A 21479-nucleotide genomic window follows, 5' to 3' on the forward strand; every position below is an offset into this window, starting at 1 on the left:
TATGGTAAGACTTTCTCTTTCTCTCTCTATCTAAAAGACCGAAAACTTTTTGAAGCACAAGATTCGGAGTCGACCAGATCGTTCTGAACTTGTCAGGATGCACATTTTAGAAGGTAAAAGTTCTGTTTCTGCTTATCTTGCTACATTTTCTCAAGAAAACAAGTGAGACTTACACCATTTCTGTTTATTCCGATTTTAATAACTTTTAACCCCACAGGCTGACATCCTGTCAATTGGATAGCAGCATGAAGACCCCAAGCTAAAAGTGTTATGTTAGATACACGGGGTTATACAAATAACCAGATGATGGACTGAGTCTTCCCTGCCCACTGAGGGCGCTTATGGGTCTCTCTGCCATTCTGTTCTGGAAAAACATTTTCCGTCCAGATTTCTTCACCAGTGGGTGATGTGTGCCCACTCATCATAAAAGGTCTGATAGACACAAGTCTAACCCTAGATTTTAAACCACTTGGACCCTGTTGTGTCTACCTGGGGCAAGCCCATACCTAACATTTTTCTTTGTTGCTGCTTACCCACAACAGTCCAGCTTGATCTGACCATTATCACAAACAAACTCCCCTCAGCCCACCACATTTTCTGCATGCCTGAGCCTCATCTTTTACAAAGCTGGTAAGGACAGTTCTATTCCATCTTTGGTGAGGCATGTGGCTCAGGTCGTGGCTTTTTCTCTCTAAAGATAAAGCCTTCTTGGAAGGTGGTACTTCTACCATAAAGTCCCGAGATAAATTTTCTTCCATTGTTTTGCTTCACTGACTTAATTTGTTGAGCAAGACGAGGAGCCTGACCTTGTGATAGCCTTGAGAGTGTGAAACCTTGAGAAGATACAGCAACTTCTCAAACATTTAGAGACAGTTATTAGGTAGGAGGAAGATTAGATTTCTTTTCTCTGGCCTAATGATAGAGTTAGAATTAGGTTGATATTACAGGGTATTAGATTTTAGCTCAGCATAAAGGTCAGTCAGATGTCTCCAAATAAAATCTTCAGGAAGTGACATGGTTGTCCTTACTAGAGGTGTTCGTTTGCTCCAGCAAGCTAGGCACCAGTCAGATTTCCCCCTTCATGGAGCTTATTACAGTCTAGTGGCAGAGAGATTATATGCAGGCAAAACAAGTCAATTACAGATTGTGAAAAGTGCCCTACGGGGAATACAGACAGACTGACACCGTGTAGAGAACGTTGTAAAGCAGTTCCGAGTATCAGGCTGGTCCCTCAAACCCCAAGTAGAGTCTCTTCTAATCCAGATAATCTATGACTAGGTAACTATCTTCGTGTCTGGGATGGGAGGCAAGAAGTCTATGCCTTTCTCCACTTCTACTGGACTAAAAAAAGCTTTTCCAGAACTCCATTGGTAGGGTAGGAGCAGCCACCAGCTGTCAGGGATAAGTGAATCTTCAGAGAAGCAAGTTTGCTGGTAAGTAACTTAGTAAATGACTCCTTCTGTGCCTGAAAATATCTTGACCTGTAAGAGACATTTTTGTAGAAATGACACTGCCCGTTTCAACTTGTCGTCTGACTGTAACAGGCTTTATTAACATAATTAAAACTAAGGCAAATGCATTTAACTATCAAAAGAAATCATATTTGCTTTTTCTAAAATCAGACTCTTCAGCATTTAAAAGCCTAATTATATATAGGAATAAACCATAAGTGATGTCTTTAGGACATCTATTCTAAAGTTGAGATTTTTGAAGTAAGAATGTCTCATCTATAATTTTAAAAATACCTTAAAACCACCAGCAACTTATTTTGCCATCATCCCAGTTTTGATTGAATTGGATGTTTGGCAGGCAGAAGTCTAAATTATTTCCTGAAGTTTTACCTCCGCCTCATGGAGATGAAGATGCACTTAGACCAGAATAGAAGCATACTGAAATGCCAGCCTCTACTACTTGCTTTTGGAATATCTTCTTCCCAAACATTCCTGATATCACTTGGATAGTGTCAGTGGAAGGGAGGCAAAGGCAGGAGACTGTCCTGCCTGCATCTTAACAAAAGCATCTTCAGAATGATTTGCATGATCTACTTCCCCCGCTTGTCTTCCTGTGCAGTTAGAAGGGCTTTATCTACTAAGATTGGGGCCAGAGTTGTTTTATACAGGAAAATTATAAAAATGAGATGAGCACATGTGTTATTTTAAGTTACAGAAACATGCATTTGTTTACCAATATGCCGACTTAGGACTAAGAACTTCACATGAGGGGAATCATCTGCAATTTCCATTCATGGTGGATCAAAATGTAAAGATACTTGAAAAGCAGTCTGAGTTTAAAAATCTTAAATTTTATCGTTTTTCCCCAAATCTTTATAGTTGTTAGTTGTCCTGATGTGACAGTGATTTTTTTTTAATGACTTGCTTTTATCAAGTCATGCCAAAGCATTTAACTCAGGTTTCCAAGAAATAATCATTTTTGAAGTTTATGATTTCCCAGTAACATTTAAATTATGAGTGACGATGGCAATCACAATATGGCACTGTTTTGTGGACAGCCAAGGTTAATTTTTGGTAAGCACATAAGGTGAAAAGAGAAGTGCTCAGCTGTGCTGAAGGGTAGTTTATTGGCCGTGGGGTGTCAGTGTGCTTTGGGCCTCAGCTAGGACATCTAACCTACAGAATGAAAAACATCAGACAGTCCTGAGGTTACTTACAGGGAGTTTCATTAAAAGATCTTCTACTGAATAATTTAAGGAGCAAGCAACTTTCAACGCAATATTGAGTTAACACCAACAGTCAGACTAAGTATTATTTAGAACAATTTAATAAAATGTTAATGAGCATTACCAGAAACACAGGAATTATGCAAAGTTATGCTGTTTATGAGTTATGATATTTATAGTAGTTTCACGTCTATTATACAACTTTATGCATTTGTGGGTACATGAGTTGATGCTTCTATGTGACAATTAATTACTATGTAATTGAATGTCTCAAGGTTATTTATTCAGAAATAAATCCAAATTTTAATTATTATGAAGGACTCTGTGCACAGGAATATGATTTGTAGCTTTTCCCACCAACTCCTGCAGAGAACCTTGTAGTCTGAGATACAGTGTCACCCCTTCGAAGAAACGAGTTTCCAATGAAGCCAGATCTAAAACTGCAAACTTCTTGAGCATGGACCGCATCTCTCTCCTCTGTTCATCCTCTGTATCCCCAATACCTAATAGATGTGAATTTGACCCTCCTATCATAAATAAGCAATAGCAGCACCTCAGTTTTGGCTTGAGTTCATATTAATTTGAGTCCAGGGACATCCACATTGTGTAGACAATATAAAGCTTTCCAGGACTAGAATGTAAATTGCAGATGGGAGCATTCTCAAGCAGTCGTTGTCTTTCCATAAGTAAGTTTACACCAGTTGAAATTAGTTGGCCTGAAATAACATTATGGAATTCAGATTCAGATTAGTCACTCAGTCGTGTCCGAGTCTTTGTGACCCCATGAATCGCAGCACACCAGGCCTCCCTGTCCATCACCAACTCCCGGAGTCCACTGAGACTCACGTCCATTGAGTCAGTGATGCCATCCAGCCATCTCATCCTCTGTCGTTCCCTTCTCCTCTTGCCCCCAACCCCTCCCAGCATCAGAGTCTTTTCCAATGAGTCAACTCTTCTCATGAGGTGGCCAAAGTATTGCAGTTTCAGCTTTAGCATCAGTCCTTCCAAAGAAATCCCAGGGCTGATATCCTTCAGAATGCACTGGTTGGATCTCCTTGCAGTCCAAGGGACTCTCAAGAGTCTTCTCCAACACCACAGTTCAAAAGCATCAATTCTTCGGCGCTCAGCCTTCTTCACAGTCCAACTCTCACATCCATACATGACCACAGGAAAAACCATAGCCTTGACTAGACGAACCTTTGTTGGCAAAGTGATGTCTCTGCTTTTGAATATGCTATCTACGTTGGTCATAACTTTCCTTCCAAGGAGTAAGCGTCTTTTAATTTCATGGCTGCAGTCACCATCTTATGGAATAGAGACAGTAATTCAAGTAATAATTAAACCTGTGTTTCCTCTTTCAGAAACATTTGCGGAGCCGTCCCTGCAGGCTACTCAGATGAAGTTGAAAAGAGCTCGACTAGCTGATGATCTGAATGAAAAGATTGCTCAAAGACCTGGTCCTATGGAGCTGGTAGAGAAAAACATCCTTCCTGTAGACTCCAGTGTTAAGGAAGCAATTATAGGCAAGACTCTGAAATTTTACTGTTTTCTGAGAGACAAACTTGGAAGTTTTAGATAAGAAAAATCTACTTTTAAAGCCAGCACCAATCATGATTATTGTTTTCTGGATGATTTAGAAATCAACATTTGTACTTATCTCCATAGTATTATTATTGTTATTATTAATACTATGTATGATAGGATTAGCACCAGTTAACACAGATATTCCTCTAACAAGAGGTTTAAGCTACCATGACCTATGGAAATTAGGCAGTCTGTATTCAGTCATTTTATGATTCCATTCAATTCCAAAGAAATGGGCCCCAAAAGGGAAGGTGTCAGTACAGCAGCGCTGCTCCCTGAGGTGGGACTTAGCAACAGGTACCCCAGTCAGAGCCCCATTTGGCCTCATAATGTTTTTCAACAGCTGGATCCAAGCAAGCTCCGCACATTGTCTTTAGCTGATGTATCTTTTAGGTCAGTCTCCTGGGCAGATCTTCTTCCTCCTTTCTTTCCTTTTTATTTGCTGATGAATGAACTTATTTTGTCCTTTAGCACTTCCACACTCTAGGTTTTTTTGAATGCATTTGCATCCCTAGGTGTCATTTAAAAAATCTCTTGTCTCCTGTATTCCTATCAGTAGTAGTCTGATCCAAAGGCTTGATCTGACTCAGGTTTGGTATTTTCCCCCAGGTATTCATCATAGGTAGTTGTGTATTCTCCCACTGAGAAGTACATTATGTCCAACTTTGTTTTTAAACAGCTTTCTTTAGTCCTTATAATGAATAATATTTCTCCTTTTTCATTTTAACCTTAGTATTCCAAGGCCAAGATCAATTAAGAATCACTTCTTTCTTTAGGCGTTGGGAAAGAGGACTATCCCCAAACTCAGGGCGATTTCTCATTTGACGAAGACAGCAGTGATGCTTTGTCTCCGGACCAGCCAGCCAGCCAGGAGTCGCAGGGGTCAGCCGCGTCCCCAAGTGAGCCAAAAGTTAGTGAATCGCCATCTCCTGTGACTACAAACACTCCAGCCCAGGTATTGCTTTTCTTGTTTTTAACCCCTAAACCAAGAAAGTGCCTTGTTTTTATGTATCTAGGTAATGCATCTTCACTAGAAAAAAAGTCTGAAAGTGCAGAAAAGCATAGATTTTTCACATGTAATCCAGCTATTCACATTTTCAGTAGATTCTTACATTTTCTTTCTGTTCTATGTACACATTTTTACTTTACAGTTTTGTAACTCAATTTTTTCATGTAACTTTTTTTTGAGTTACAATTCACACATCATAAAATTCACGCTTTTTTCTTTTTAACCATCTTGGTCGTCTTTAAGTGTACAGGCCTGTAGTCTGTATTCACACTGTTGTGCAGCAGATCTCTAGAAGCTTGTCTTACAAAACTGAAGCTAAATCCATTAAACATCAACTCCCCATCCCCCCAGGCCTGGTAAGTACTTTCCTTCAATCTCAATGAATTTGATTACTTTGAATATCTCATATGGCTTATATTATTTAAGTGTCCTTGGGGTTCATTTATGTTGTAAAATGTGACAAGATCTCTCTCAGTTTTTAAGCTGCATAATATTCCATTTTATGGATATACCACATTTTGTTTATCCATTCATTAGTGAACATGGGGTTGCCTCCATCTCTTGGCTGTTGTGAATAATGATGAGTACACGAGTGTGAAAATCTCTCTTTGAGACCCTGCTTTTAGTTCTTTGGGCATATACCCAGAAGTGGGATTGTTGGATCATATGGTAGTTCTATTTTTAATTTTTAAGGAACCACCATACTGTTCTCCATACTGGTTGCAACATTTCACACTCCCAGCAGCAGTGGAGGAGGAAATGGCAACCCACTCCAGTATTCTTACCTGGAGAATCCCATGGACAGAGGAACCTGGTGGGCTACAGTCCATAGTGTCACAAAGAGTCGGACACGACTGAGACACTAAACCACCGCCACCAGTGCACATATGTTCCTATTTTTCCACATCCTCACCAACACTTGTTAATTTCTGTTCTTGTCATAGTAGCTGTTTCAGTGGAATGAGGTGATCTCACTGTGTTTGTTTTTATTGAAGTATAGTTAATTTACAATTTTGTGTAGTTTCAAGTGGACAGCAAAATGATTGTTATACATATAAATATATATGTGTATATATATTTTCAGATTCTTTTCCGTTATAGTATTATAAGATATTGAGTATATTCACTGTTTTCTTTTTTTCAACTGGAGTATAGTTGGTTTACACTGCTGTGACTCAGCCATACGTACATCTAGATCCCCTCTCCACAGAGCACCGAGCAGAGTTCCCTGGGCAGTAGCTTCTCATTAGTTACCTGTTTCATGCACAGTAGCGTACATGTGTCAGTCCCAACCTCCAAGTTCATCCCACCCCCACCCCCCCTCGGTATCTATACATTTGTCTCTATTTCTACTTTGCAAATCATCTCTACCATTTTTTCTGGATTCCATGCATATGTGTTAATATAAGATACTTGTTTTTCTGGCTTCATTCTTTATGACAGCCTCTAGATTCATCCATGTCTCTGCACATGGCACAATTTCATTCCTTTTTATGGCTAATAAATAGTCCATTGTATATATGTACCACATCTTTATCCATTTCTCTGCTGATGGACATTTAGGTGACTTCCAGGTCCTGGCTATTGTAAATACTGCTGCAGTGGACACTGGGGTGCATATATCTTTTTGAATTATGGTTTTCTCTGGGTATATGCCCAGGAGTGGTACTGCTGGGTCATAGGGTAGTTCTGTTTTTAGTTTTTTAAGGAACCTCAATACTGATCTCCATATTGGCTGCATCAGTGTTCATTCCCACTAACAGTGTAGGAGGGTTCTCTTTCTCCACATCCTCTTCAGCATTTATCATTTGTAAATTTTTTGATAGTGGCCATTCTGACTCATGTGAGGTGATAGCCTCACTCTAGTTTTGATTTGCTTTTCTCTGACCATTAGTGATGTTGAGTCTCTCTTAATGTATTTGTTGGCCATCTGTATGTCATCTTTGGAGAAATGTCTATTTAGGTCTTCTGCCCACTGATTGTGATGTCTCACTGTGGTTTTGATTTGCATTTCTCTAATCATTAGTGATGTTGAGCATCTTTTCATATGCCTTTGGTCATTTGTATATCATCTTTGGAGAAATCCCTTTTCAAATCCTTTGCTCTCTTTAAAATCAGGTTGCTTTTCTGTTGAGTTGTAGGAGTTCTTTATATGTTCTCGATATTAACCCCTTATCAGATATATGATTTGCAAATACTCTCTCCCATCTTTTCACTGTTGACAGTAACCTTTAATGAACAGACGTTTTTAAGTTTGATCTAGTCCTCTTTGTGTATTTTTGGTTATGTGACCTGTGTTTTTGGTGTCAGACTATGAAATCATTGCCATAATTTGGTGTCATAAATTAGATTGTTTTGGATTGATTGGATCCTGTTTTTTTTTCTAAGAGTTTCATAGTTTGGGGGTCTTACATTTAGGTCTTTAATTCATTTTCATTTTTGTATATAAGATAAAGATCCAATTTCATTCTTTTGCATGTGGATATCCAGTTTTCCCCAACACCATTTGTTGAAAAGATTGTTCCATCCCCACTGAATGGTCTTGGCACTGTTGTCAAAGATCATTTGGTCATATATAAGAGAGTGTATTTACATGCTTTCTATTCTTTTGCATTGGCCTGTATCTCTGTCTTTATGTCAGTATCATTTTGATTACTAGAGCTTCATAGTAAATTTTGAAATCAGAAAGTGTGAGATCTTCAAATTTTATTCTTCTTCAAGATGATTTTGGCTACTTGGGATCCCTTGATATTCTGTGTTAATGTTAGGATGAATTTTTATATTTCTGTTAAAAAAAAAAAAAAGGCACTGGGAAAATTCAACCTTTTAAAGTGTGTAATTCAGTGCTTACTAGTATATTCACAGATTTGTGCAACTCTCACACTATCTGATTCCAGAACACTTTCATCTTTCCCAAAAGAAGCCTGTACATATCAGCAGTCACTCCATTTGGCCCTAAGCAACCATCAATATACTTTGTCTGGATTTACCTATTCCAGACATTTTTTTGTAATAAATTCTGGAATCATACAATATATCATCTTTTGTGATTGGCTTCTTTTGCTTAGGTGTAATGTTTTTAAGGTTCATCCATGTTGTAGCATGTATCAGTACCTCATCCCTTGTTGTGGCTGAGTAATATTCCATTGTGTTGATATACCACATTTTTTTTTCATCAGTTAGTGGACATTTGCTATTATGACTAATGGTGCTGTGAACACTAGACAAGTTTTTATGTGGACATATGTTTTCACTTTTCTTCGGTATATATCTTGGAGTGGAATTGCTGTGGCATATGGTAACCTTATGTGTACCTTGCTTGTATACCTTAGTATTTAACTGAACTGATACACTGTATCTCTATTAACCAATTCCTTATTGTTGGTTAGTGGTGTTTTAGTCACTAATTCATGTCCGACGCGTGGGATCTCATGGACTATAGCCCACCAGGCTCCTCTGTCCATGGGATTTTCCAGGCAAGAACACTAGAGTGGGTTGCATTCCTTTCTCCAGGGGATCATCCCAACCCAGGGATCAAACCCCAGCCTCCTGCACTGCAGGCACATTCTTTACCAACTGAGCTGGGAAATCCCTACAGTTGTTTCCTATTTTTCACTACACCCTGGTTTTTTAATACATGCATAGTGGGCACTGATTATCTCTTTGAAGAATTACTAGATACTAAATGAATTTGAAACCTTATGTTAGGCAAAAGGTAGGCACTTCATCTGCCTTCCAAGAAAGAGTTCCACGGTGACTATGTCTTTACCACAAATAGGTAATATCATTTCTTCAAACTCTGCACACTGGAGACTGGAATGTTTTATTTGGCCACTTGATTTTGGTTATACTGAATTTATTCAACAAATACTTATCAAGCACCTACTATGCATCAGATTATATATGAGTATTCAATATAGTACATACAAAAGAATCTAATATTTTTTAATAATTGCATTAGAAATTCACATTTCTTATTTCCTCAATGAGCATTTGTGTTTCTTTTGGTTTTAAAGAACTTTCATGCTGCACATAATTTGTTTTTCCTCTTTATCATGTTTTTCCCTTACTGAAATTTTAATAGTATTTAGTTATTTTAAAAGTCAAGACTGTTGAACTACTTAATATGATGGGTCAAGTTCAGTAGAAAATGTTCTTACTAAAACCAAGCATCATAGAATTTTTGAATTGTACAGGAATTGAGCAATTATCTGGCCTCACCCATTCACCAGGGGAGGCCTCGGTTCAGAGCAGTATGGAAGTTTGGGGATTAAAAATGTTTGGATATTTTCTTACAGCATTTCTTCTCATTCATGAATATCTATCTGTTAGGGACTGTATGTTTCAACATTATCTTCTTTACTGCATTTATCACCATTATCTGAAATAGAGGTGTGTATCTTTAACACCTAGCACAGGGCCTGGTACAGAAAGAGTACTTAGTTGAATTCAGCACCATGAGCACTGACTAATGCCAGCTTGTAGAAGCCATATGTCTCCCATACTGCTTCTGTATCCCATGTATGTCTCCTGTACTGCATCCTGTGATGCCAGCCTGTCTCCCACTTGGAACCATCAGAGGTAGTCAGAGGAGCTACACGTTATACTCTCCTGTCAGAGTTTACAGGGCAAGTGTGACTGGCCCCTCAGCTTCATTGGAACCTGACCTGGAAGAAATGAGCGTCAGCGACCAGCCCCTACTGTCCTTACATACTGGCTGCACCCTGGTTTTCAGCTTAAAAATAGGGCTAAAAAGAATGTCAAATATGCAAGTTAATACTATTAGAAAACAGTTCTACTTACCCATTTGGGTTGTTCGTTCTCTGTTTCTGTCTGAGTAGGTCAGGACATCAGACAGCTATTAGCATGGTCTTAGCTTTTAGTAACAGAGAATTTCTGTCACCTCAGCTATCTGCCTGGTAACAGCTTCATGACGGTTCCACCTGTAAGAAACTGTAAGTTTATAAGTGAGAAACTTCAGTCAGAGGCAGTCCCACCAGTAGGCTGACATTCCAGAATTCCTTGAAGGAAAAACAGAAGGGAGAACAATTGTGTTTCTTGAAGAATAAATACAGCCTATTTATTGCCAGGGCAGCACACATGAAGCCTGAGGTCATTCATGAACTTAAACATTAATTTTCCTAACACTCTTTAGTGTTGCTCCAGTGCCACTTCTGTCTGCTTTTTATTTGTCACGAGTGCCTTTGGAAAGAGACCCACTTTAGAGAATGGTGCGTTTCCTACTTATACATTCAAGTAAAAGAGCCTAGAGTCAGGGCTGGCTTACGGCACCTTTCCCATTACATAATTCCTACACTGTATACCTTGAAACCTTCTTAAATTGTGTGTCCTTTATAAAATTCCCTTTCAGTATTTTACTATTTATAAATAAGGAATCTGACAAAGATTCTTAATATTATACACTTTATTCATGTAATTAAATAAGCATCTCCATGTTAACTGTACTATACTGATGTCAGAGAAAGATAATCCTTAAGTAGGATTGTAAGTATGTTGTAGATATTTGTTTTTGGCTTTTTAATCAACTACAGAGGCCAATTTTATGATGCCTGTAAAGTCTGTGGTTTTTGTGTCTAGAAGTGATAATTATGTTTTGCTTTGGGAAATTCTGTACTTTATTTTCACTGTTATCTCATGTTTGTTTTTAAAATTTGTCTAGATATCCCACTTGATATATAAGTAAAATGTATTAATCTTCCTAAATATAATTACTTTCACATTTATAGTTTAAGGGAAAGTATCAATACCTGAGGGACTTCCCAGGTGGCACGAATGGTAAAGAACCCGCCTGCCACATCTGCAGCATAAGAGGTGTGGGTTTGATCCGTGGGTCGGGAAGATCCCCTGTAGGAGGAGATGGTAGCCCATTCCAGTATTCTTACCTAGAGAAGCCCATGGACAGAGGAGCCTCTCAGGCTACAGTCCTTAGGGTCGCACAGAGTCAGACACGACTGAAGCAATTTTGCATGCATGCAGATCAATACCTGAAAACATTGCTTCTCATTAGACATCAAGTTTCCAGAGAGCAGGGATGGCCCTCATTTTGTTTTGGATGTTCTTTGAGATTCTGAGTTTTTAATCTTTAAAATGGAAATTCAGAAAAAGGAAATTCAGTACAGGAGTTTGATGGTGAATTTAATTACTATAGACCAGTGGTCCTCAAATTGCCTGTAGTGAAGGGATAATATGTTTTTTTATATAGTTTAATTTCCAATGTATTATGGACTAGTCCTTTTGTAATATAAAGTAAAAGTGGAGTGACATCAGCTTTCCTAAGACTTCTGTGCTTGTCACTGGCAGGTAACTGAGGTCCACAGACTATACTTTTGAGTGGCTCTAACATAGATTTCACTTGTTTACCAATGAACCAGGTTTTTCTCATATGGTGATTGATCATCATTTTATGCCACACATTTAATTCTGTGGCTTAAACACATTTTTCTAATTTTCCTGTTCAATTCTTTTCTTACTTGGCCTCATATAAAGTCCAAGACTTATTCAGGGAATTTCCTTAAGGTTCTTTAAAAGTTATACTTATGGATAATTAGTTGAGAGAAAATTAGGCTCAAGATTTCTATATGCCTTGCTTTATTGCAAAATGTCTCATGACATATAGTCTCCTTAATTCTTTTTCAGAACACACAGATACCAGAAGTTTAAGTCCTACAGGAAAAGTATTCAAATAAAAGAAACATTTCCTCCAAAAAATTTTTTTAACACATAACATCTAGACAAAAAACATTTTTCAGGCACTTTTACAATCCCAGTGCTAAAAAGCTAATGACCTCACAATGTGAACAATATACCACTACATCCTTCCTTCAAGATGTAAATTCTTTGAAATATGTATTTCTGTGTGGTCTGTAAAGAGACTAAAACTGCTTTTCCTTGGACTTTTGTCTTTTAATTCTGATCAAAGTACATCTGGAAAGGAATTTGCCAAAATATTAATAAATGACACATCACATACCAGAGCTCTGTTTTACGCTGAGGCAACTCTTGAACAATGGAAAGCTGTAGAAAATTAAGACCAGCAAGCCACACGTGTGTACCAGGAGCTGTGACACTGGTCCTTTTAACTGGAGGACTTTTTTTCTCTCAGTGATTTCTTAAGTCATTTAAATAATCATTTATTATAAACACCCAGATGTTTAACTGTAAGTATGATCTGACAGGATCTGTGTTCATTTTCAAATTCAAAGTAGTACTGAAAGGAACCTTGTTCATCTCTTATTCTGTATCTTCAAGAAGACAAGCTTAAGGGAATTTGGTAAAATATTTTTTCCCATTGTTTCAAGTAATGTTCAGGTAGATGACCATTTGCCAGATAACAGAAATTTTAGGTTTAAGCTAACAAAGAGAATGAGCAAGGTCTAATATGTAAGCCCAGGTACACATATAGTAAATAATCAAAGTTAGACTAGCTTTCTTTGCAAATATTTATCAATAAAGGCCTGAGTAGAACATCAAAGACATTAACTGTAATTTCTATTATTACTCCTTCAATTATGCTTTTTATAACTTACATATTATGAGGAAGGAGTCTGCCACTATTCATAGAGTTTTGAGCTGAGTTCCAACGTTAACTGTGAAATTGTTTTCCATCCCAGTTCTTGACTCAGTTCTGTGACCAACAGGAAAGTGCCTAAAATAGTGCATTATGCAGAATAGGCCTTTCTCGTTTATTAATAAATCTTTATTGAATATAATTGAGATGATAAAAATAATGGCCAACGTTTGCTGAGCGCCTAAGTGTCGTTCAGGCACTGAACAACTTACTTCGCATGTATTATCTGGGGCAGATGTCATGAAAAAGCATCTGTCTGGCCTGTATAGGATTTGAACTAATGACTTAGTTCTAATTAGGCCAACAGTGTGATACTTTTCCAGCACATCATCCTGTGTTATCCCGTTATGATTGATAGTGACAACTATTATTTCTATTGCCTAAGAAGTACATACATAACATTTTTTTGTCTACTATACAATCTCACATAGTTCAGATACCAAAAATGAATAACAGTAATTTTATTATTTATTATACTTTCACATTCTGACCCCCTAAGAGGTACTTTAACTAACTTGTGAATCACCAACATGGTCACACCAAGGTTGTAATAGACATTCCACGTGATTCTGTAGAATATAATAAATAATATGTGACAACTTTATAAAGAGGACTGTATTTTTAAAAAGTGGACATTGGCTCTAGGTTTTCCAAAGTTGATCCTAAAGTATATGAAATTGTTATGAAGTTACCACCAAAAGTAACAAATTCATTAATGATTAGAATAGTTGGTCCTCTGACTAATCACTCTTCTGCTATGTGGTTCTACTTTATAATCATTAATAGCATTAGTTATAATTGAACTATAAAAAATCAGAAATACTAAATGAATAGATTCACACTGAGATTATTACACAAGTATCTGCATACTTACCACTATCTCACTGTGAAAGATAATACACATCAACAAAGCAAGGTCCAGGCCCTCATTCTCTCACAGATGCAGTAAGTAAACCACAGGCTAAAATGATTGTATAGAGCTCTGGAAACCAGTCAGAGATCTACATCAACCAAACACCCAATTAAGAAAAAGCCACATCAGAAACATAGAACACGCCATGGTGTTTTCACTCATCCTTTCCCACCCTTAACACGGCACAGAGGAAGTCGCCCAGTACCCAGTTCCCTCCCTCAGGATGGAAGGTATGGAGCAGAACTTGTTAGCAGTATTCTGGCCTGTTGTGGGCTAGTTGAGGAACTAGTTTCTGAAGTGCATAATTTGGATCTCAGGCTAGCAGAAGCTATAGAAGGTAGTGGCAGGAGCCATTATCATGTGAAAACTGTAGAGTAACCGCAGACCCACAGACACCTGAGGGCAGCAGATTACAGATCAAAGAATGCAATGAAAGTGTTAGTTGCTCAGTCTTGTCAGATTCTTTGTGACCCCGTGGACAGTAGCCCACTAGGCTCCTCTGTCCTTGTAATTTCCCAGGCAAAGGAGTGAGTTGCCATTTCCTTCTCCAGGGGATGTTCCAAACTGAGGGAATACAATAGAACTCTTAATGCCCAGAGAAGTCATGATGAGACTCTGGGAAATGAAGACATGCGAGGCCCATAAAATTAGTTAAGGTCTTCAACAACTGTCTGCAAAGACTGGGATAGGTGGATGTTTTTTCTCATGCCCAATTTTAAACCAAAGATGAAACCAAAAGAAAAAAACAGGCATACAAAGCAACGGAAATATAGCCCATTCAAAGCAACAAAATAATCTCTAGAAACTATCCCTGAAGAAACATGTCAGACTTCCTAAACAAAGACTTAAAATAACTGTCTTAAACATGCTCAAAAAGCTAAAGGAAAACACAAGCAATGAACTGAAAGAGATCAGGGAAACAATATATGAACAAAATGAAAATATCAACAAAAATTGTTTTTAAAAATTCATGGAGCTGAAAAATACACTAACTGAAAACTGAAAAGTCCATCAGAGGGTTCAACAGCAGACTCAGACAGCAAGCTTGAAGACAGATCATTTGAAATTATGGAGTCTAAGGATAAAGAGAATGAAAAAAGTAAACAGAGCCTAAGGGACATGTGAGATACCATCAAGCTGATCCATTGGGGCATTATGGCAGAGAAATTAATTTAAGAATGATGGCCCAAAACTTTGCAAATTTGAGGCAAGAAATGGACTTATGAACCCAAGAAGCTCAATGAACTCCAAAGAGAATAAACCCAAAGAGATTCATACTGCTGCTGCTGCTAAGTCGCTTCAGTCGTGTCCGACTCTGTGCGACCCCATAGACGGCAGCTCACCAGGCTCCCCCATCCCTGGGATTCTCCAGGCAAGAACACTGGAGTGGGTTGCCATTTCCTTCTCCAATGCATGAGAGTGAAAAGTGAAAGTGAAGTCGCTCAGTCGTGTCCGACTCTTAGCGACCTCATGGACTGCAGCTTACCAGGCTCCTCCGTCCATGGGATTTTCCAGGCAAGAGTACTGGAGTGGGTTGCATGCTGAGACACGTTATATAATCAAACTATCAAAAGTCAAAGGCAGAATCTTAAAAGCAGCAAGAAAAGTCACTTGTTGCATATAAGAGGAAATTCCCCAGTAAAAATATAAGTGGATTTCTCAGAAGAACACTGCAGGCCAGAAGACATATTTGGATGATATATTTAAGTGCTGAAACAAAATTTGTCAACCAAGAACTCTATATCAGCCAAACTGTCCTTCATAACTGTGTGAGAAATTAAAACAACAAAGCCAGACAAATATCAAAGGAATTCATTATCATTACACTTGCCGTGTAAGAAATGCTAGAGAGTCCTTAAGTTGAAATGAACGGATGCTAGACAGTTAACTCAAAGCCATTCAGAAACATGAAGTTCTTTGGTAAAAAGTAAATACATGGACAAATATAAGGAATAGTGTTATTATAATTTCTGTATATAACTCCACTTTTTATTTTCTATGGGATTTAAGCAATTTAAGCAACAGATGCACAAAAAATTATAAATCTGTTAATAACTGCATAATATATAATGATGTAATTTGTGACAATAATAATACAAAGTGGGGAGGTGTGGCTATAAAAGTAGTTCTTGTATATAACTGAGATTGGTATCAATATAAGTTAGATGTCATGGCTTTAGGATGTTACGTGTAATTCACATGGTAACAACAAAGAAAATATCTATAGGATATGTATCTATAAAAGTAATTCTTGTATATAACTGAGATTGGTATCAATATAAGTTAGATGTCATGGCTTTAGGATGTTACGTGTAATTCACATGGTAACAACAAAGAAAATATCTATAGGATATGTATCTATAAAAGTAATTCTTGTATATAACTGAGATTGGTATCAATATAAGTTAGATGTCATGGCTTTAGGATGTTACGTGTAATTCACATGGTAACAACAAAGAAAATATCTATAGGATATGTATCTATAAAAGTAATTCTTGTATATAACTGAGATTGGTATCAATATAAGTTAGATGTCATGGCTTTAGGATGTTACGTGTAATTCACATGGTAACAACAAAGAAAATATCTATAGGATGTTTATCTATAGGAAATGAGAAAGGAATCACTGCAAAAAGTCAACCAAACACACAAGTGTAAAGACATGCTTATGGATTAGAAAATTTAACATTGTGCTGATGTCAGTACTACTGAAAAGCAATCCATGGATTCAGTACAATGCCTATAAAAATCCCAATCACAAAACAGTGTGGTTTAGGCATAAAGAGACACATAGACCAATGGAACAGCATCGAAAACCCAGAAATAAGTCTTCACATATATGGTCAAATGATTTTAAGATCAAGTGTCAAGGTCACCCAGTCTCAAGGAAACAGGACAGTCTTTTCAACAAACAATGTTAAGAAAACTGGATGTCCACATGCAAAAGAGTGAAGTTGGATCCTTACCTAACACCATATATGAAGATTAACTCAAAATGATCAAAGACCTGAACATAAGAGCTGCTGCTGCTGCTGCTAAGTCGCTTCAGTCGTGTCCGATTCTGTGTGACCCCATAGATGGCAGCCCACCAGGCTCCCCCGTCCTTGGGATTCTCCAGGCAAGAACACTGGAGTGGGTTGCCATTTCCTTCTCCAGAACATAAGAGCTAGAACTGTTAAAATCTCTGAGGAGAGGGGGAGGAATAGGAGAAAGCCTCATGACACTGAATTTGACTATGATTTCTTAAATATGACACCAGGCAACAAAAGAATAAATAGATAATTAGGCTTCATCAAAATTAAAACCTGCATCAAAGCACACTATCAACAGAGTGAAAAGCAACCCACAGCATGAGAGAAAAAAAATCTGCAAATCATGTATCCAGTAAGGGGCTAATATTCAGAATATGTAAAGAACTCTCACAAATAACGGGGAAAAAAAACTGATTTTTAAATGGGCAAAGGACTTGCATAAACATTTCTTCAAAGAGGATATATAAAGACTAACAAATGAAATGATATTCAACAACACTAATGGCTAGAGATTCAACTCAAAACCACAATGAGATATCACCTCATACTATTAGAATAGCAAATATCAAAACGAACAGAAATTAACAGGTTGTCAGCAAGGATGTGGAAAAATTAGAACCCTTGTTCACTGTTGGTGGAATTGTGAAATAAATGGTGCATATTGCTATAGAAAATGGTATGGCAGTTTCTCAAAAAGTTAAAAACAAAATTACCTTATCAGCAATTTCATTTATGGGTATATGGCCAAAAGAACTAAAGCAGTGATTTGAACATCAGTTTGTACACCCATGCTCCTAGCAGCATTAGAAGTAACCCATGTGTCCATCAACAAATGAATGGATAAACAAAATGTGGTATACATACAATGGAGTATTACTCAGCCTTAAAAAGAAGGAAATTCTCCATGGCTGATTCATGTCAATGTATGGCAAGAACCACTACAATACTGTAAAGTAATTAGCCCCCAATTAAAAGAAATAAATAAATTTTTAAAAAAGAAGGAAATTCTGACAAGCTACAAAATGGATTAATCTTGAGGACACTATACTAAGTGAAATAAGCCATCCACAAAAAGAAAGATGTATGATTCCACTCTAAATGTAGTTAAATTTATACATATAGAAAGTAGATGGTGGTTGCTGGGGAGAGGGGAGAATGGAATATTGTTGTTGAATGAGCACAGAGTTTCAGTTAGGGATGATGAAAAAGTTCTGAAAACGAATAGTAGTGATGGCTTCAGAGCAGTGTGGATGTATTTAATGACATACAGTTACATACTTTAAAATGGTTTAATTGGTAAATTTTATCTTACGTATATTTTACCATTATTTTTAAAAATAATAGATTTTTTAAAATGAGTGACGCATGTCAGTCCTCACTACCACCAGGTATTCAAGCACCACCCGAACGTGCTCAAGCTACCATGCCAGTGGATTTTACTGTTCAGCTATTTTTTCTACAAATGACATGCTTAAAGTTACAGCTATGTAATACAGAAACAAGGGGTCAGTGTAAGGTGATCTGTTTTAACAAAGCTGGAATTTTACATAAACTATCCATCTGGTAAATATACAAAGCATATATTTTTGATTTGTATTTGACTCATTTTATCTGAGGCTTTAAATTTAAAGAATAATTGCATGTTGAATCTCTTATTTGCATATTGTCCTCTTAAGATCTCTGCTACATCCTAAGTTGCAAACACTTTTATTGTAGATTTAAAGTCTACAGTACAAAACACTTTTGTTTTTAAATATCTAGTTTCTACCTCTCCAGATTGTCTAAAGAAATTCTAATGAAAAAGGAACTCACCAGAGACAAATGATTGGTCTTTGGCAAGTGTATCGTCTTTTCAGAAGGAGCCAGTGCAGATACCTGAAACATCATAAAACTCTAATCAGCTTAAACACTTGCTCTGAACTTACTTTTTTCTTTTGTAGCAAACTTTTCTATAGTGATTTCTAATATGAGAAAGAAAGTGAAGTCACTCAGTCGAGTCCAACTCTTTGCGACCCCATGGACTGTAGCCCACCAGGCTTCTCCGTCCATGGGATTTTCCAGGCAAGAATACTGGAGTGGGTTGCCATTTCCTTCTCCAGTCTTTAATATTTGAAGTGCTTTCTTTTGAGTTTTATGTAGAGTGTAAATATCCATCATTAAAAAATAATGTTTTCCTGATATTTCATGTTAAAATTACAACCATTGTCACAAGACCAGAAGTTGTGAAAAGAACAGTGTATCAGATCCAATAAAACAAGGCAAAGTTTGCAACTTTTTTTTTTTTTTGGAGAGAAGATTCTCAATCATTTTGAGATTAAATTTTTAATAGTCCATAAGGTGAATTTAGATCTTGATGTCGATGAAGCATTAAGATTTTAACATATTGCTCAATTTACTGTGGAACAAAATAAGTGTGGTATCCTCTATGCCTTGGATATTCTTTTAGTCCTTTTTGGAATACTTTCATTTCAAAAATCGTAATATTGAGACTTTTGGGGTAATTCTAGCCACTGGAATTCCAACATCTAGATATATGAAGGAAGATGGGAGCGTAGGGGAGGTGGAGGTTTCCTTTCTAAGGCACATAAAAAAGACCAGCAATATGTAAAGAAGCATTTAGATATTTCTCCCTTTTTAACCAGAATTTATCTTCCCTTTAGGTAAAATTAACAATCAGTTTATCTCAGTTGAGTTATGCAGGAGGGAGTCTGTGGTTTTCTAGATAGCAGAGTCAAACTAAAATGCCAAAAAAGCTAAAAGATGGGAGCATTAAGGCGGAAGTCAATCAGATGAGGTCTAGAAATAGAGGCCATACCTTTTCATAAATATTACAGTTGATACCACATTTATTAAGACTGTTGTCTAATAAATCATTACTATCATATCAGTCAATAGGGGCTAGACTGGCAAAACAACTTACTAGGTTAGTATTTATCTGCAAGGAAATCTATATATATATATATATATATATTTCAAAATTCAAATATCTGGTTCTGCTTCATATGCCAGTTATTTAATAGCCAAAGAATGTTCTTCCCCTGTGTGAAAACTGACCCAAAGATATGTATTCGCGTTTCCAAAATAACAAAAAAAAGGACATGAAAGAGAAATAGGTAACATAAAGCTACATTCTATAAAGCAGGGATCAGCAGGTCATCATCATTCACTGCACGTCAGAGGTTCACTGAGGAGCCAGCCATCTCAGGGCTCTTTGGGGACAGAAGTCACCCTGGAACATAGGTGTCAAGACTCATGGAGGAGTCCCTTCATTTCTGTTTGAAAATGAAATTGAGTGTGGCCACCTTTAAAAAGTTGTCTTGTATCGTCAACATTTACTGTTAACTAATAGTTACTTATAAATGAAAATCAATGACAAAGTGAAAACACAGTTCAGGGAGAGAAGTGACACGGGCACGGACACCTGACTGCACCCACCCACATCTCCCAGGCTCTTCGGGCCTGGAGTGACCCAGTATGAGTAACGCCACCAGGAACTTCCATTCACCCATTAAACAAATATTTATTGAGTAACTAGTATGTGCCAGACAGTAAAGAATCTGCCTGCAATGCAGGAGACGCAGGAGACTTGGGTGTGATCCCTGGGTTGGGAAGATCCCCTGAAGAAGGGAATGGCAACCCACGCCAGTATTCCTGCCTAGAGAATTCCATGGACAGAAGAGCCTAGCAGGCTACACAGTCCATGAGATTGCAAAGAGTCAGACATGACTGAGCAACTTCAGATCAGATGAGGCAGTATGTGCCAAGCTTCATATTTCTTGTTGCTAATAGCCCTCTGAGTTTTCAGGTCATTTATTTTAAGGAGGGAAAATACAATTTGCTATTTTTAAACCCGAATACTTCAACAAGAGAACTGATTTTGATTGTTGTTATGAATTTGAGAGTTGTTCAGGGAAATAGAAATGATAAAGACATTTTCTCTTAAGGCAAGGTCCAAGTAGTAATCAATATGCAACATTTAACTGATTTAAATGTTACTCTTTCCAGTAAATGAATACTTACACTGTACTTACAGAAGATTGCTGGTGGGAATAGTTTTTTGGGGCTGCTGATGGCTTCCTTTATTAATATATGACCCCAAAGTGAGATTCAGTAATTGCTGAATTTGGCCTAGGCAACAAATTCACTTCTTGCTCTAAGTGTGAGGGGACTGTCAATGCACAGGTCAGTCCTATTAGTATATATTCTTCAGATTTTCTTCTGTTGCAAGAACTGGGAGGCGGTGGTTCACAAGAGCACTAATAAGGTTTGGAAACGGGAACAGAAGCTGTCTAGCACCTTTAAGGACACGTGCATGGATCTGACCTACCAGAAGCGGAAGCTTTCTTACCAGAGGCTGCCTGACAGTGCACCTAGGGTGAGATCAAGGGGAGTCATGGGCCAGTAACGACGACTAAGCATCACGTCTGAAGTAGCCCAGATTAGTGTGACCTATAGGGCAAAAAAGCCTTTTGAGTACCGTGTCCTGTTTTGATAATTTTTATGAGTTTGGGACTTTCTTTCTGCCAAAAAATGGTGGTTCTGACCATCGTTCTGAGAAAACACTAGAGTTTTGTGAATCCAGCCTTATTTAGCTTTAGCTTTTCGTTGTTGTCAGGGCAAAGACTAAATCGTTGGCTCAATGGATGTAAAGCAAGTTATTCCACCGTCTAGGTCTC

General features: G+C 37.6%; 1 protein-coding gene across 5 annotated transcripts in view; it reads left to right on the top strand.

Annotated features, from left to right (window-relative positions):
- MKL2 (MKL/myocardin-like 2) overlaps positions 1 to 21479 on the top strand; it is a 230959-nt gene that overhangs the window by 184409 nt on the left and 25071 nt on the right. For all 5 annotated transcript variants that reach the window (XM_010849432.1, XM_010849431.1, XM_010849430.1 and 2 more), the window contains 3 exons: positions 38 to 113; positions 4039 to 4200; positions 5038 to 5216. In XM_010849432.1, coding sequence (XP_010847734.1) covers positions 38 to 113; positions 4039 to 4200; positions 5038 to 5216 — 417 coding nt within the window. The remainder of the gene's footprint in view (positions 1 to 37; positions 114 to 4038; positions 4201 to 5037; positions 5217 to 21479) is intronic.

This window comes from Bison bison, unplaced genomic scaffold (assembly GCF_000754665.1).
Source record: "Bison bison bison isolate TAMUID 2011002044 unplaced genomic scaffold, Bison_UMD1.0 scf7180017864283, whole genome shotgun sequence".
NCBI lineage: Eukaryota > Metazoa > Chordata > Mammalia > Artiodactyla > Bovidae > Bison > Bison bison.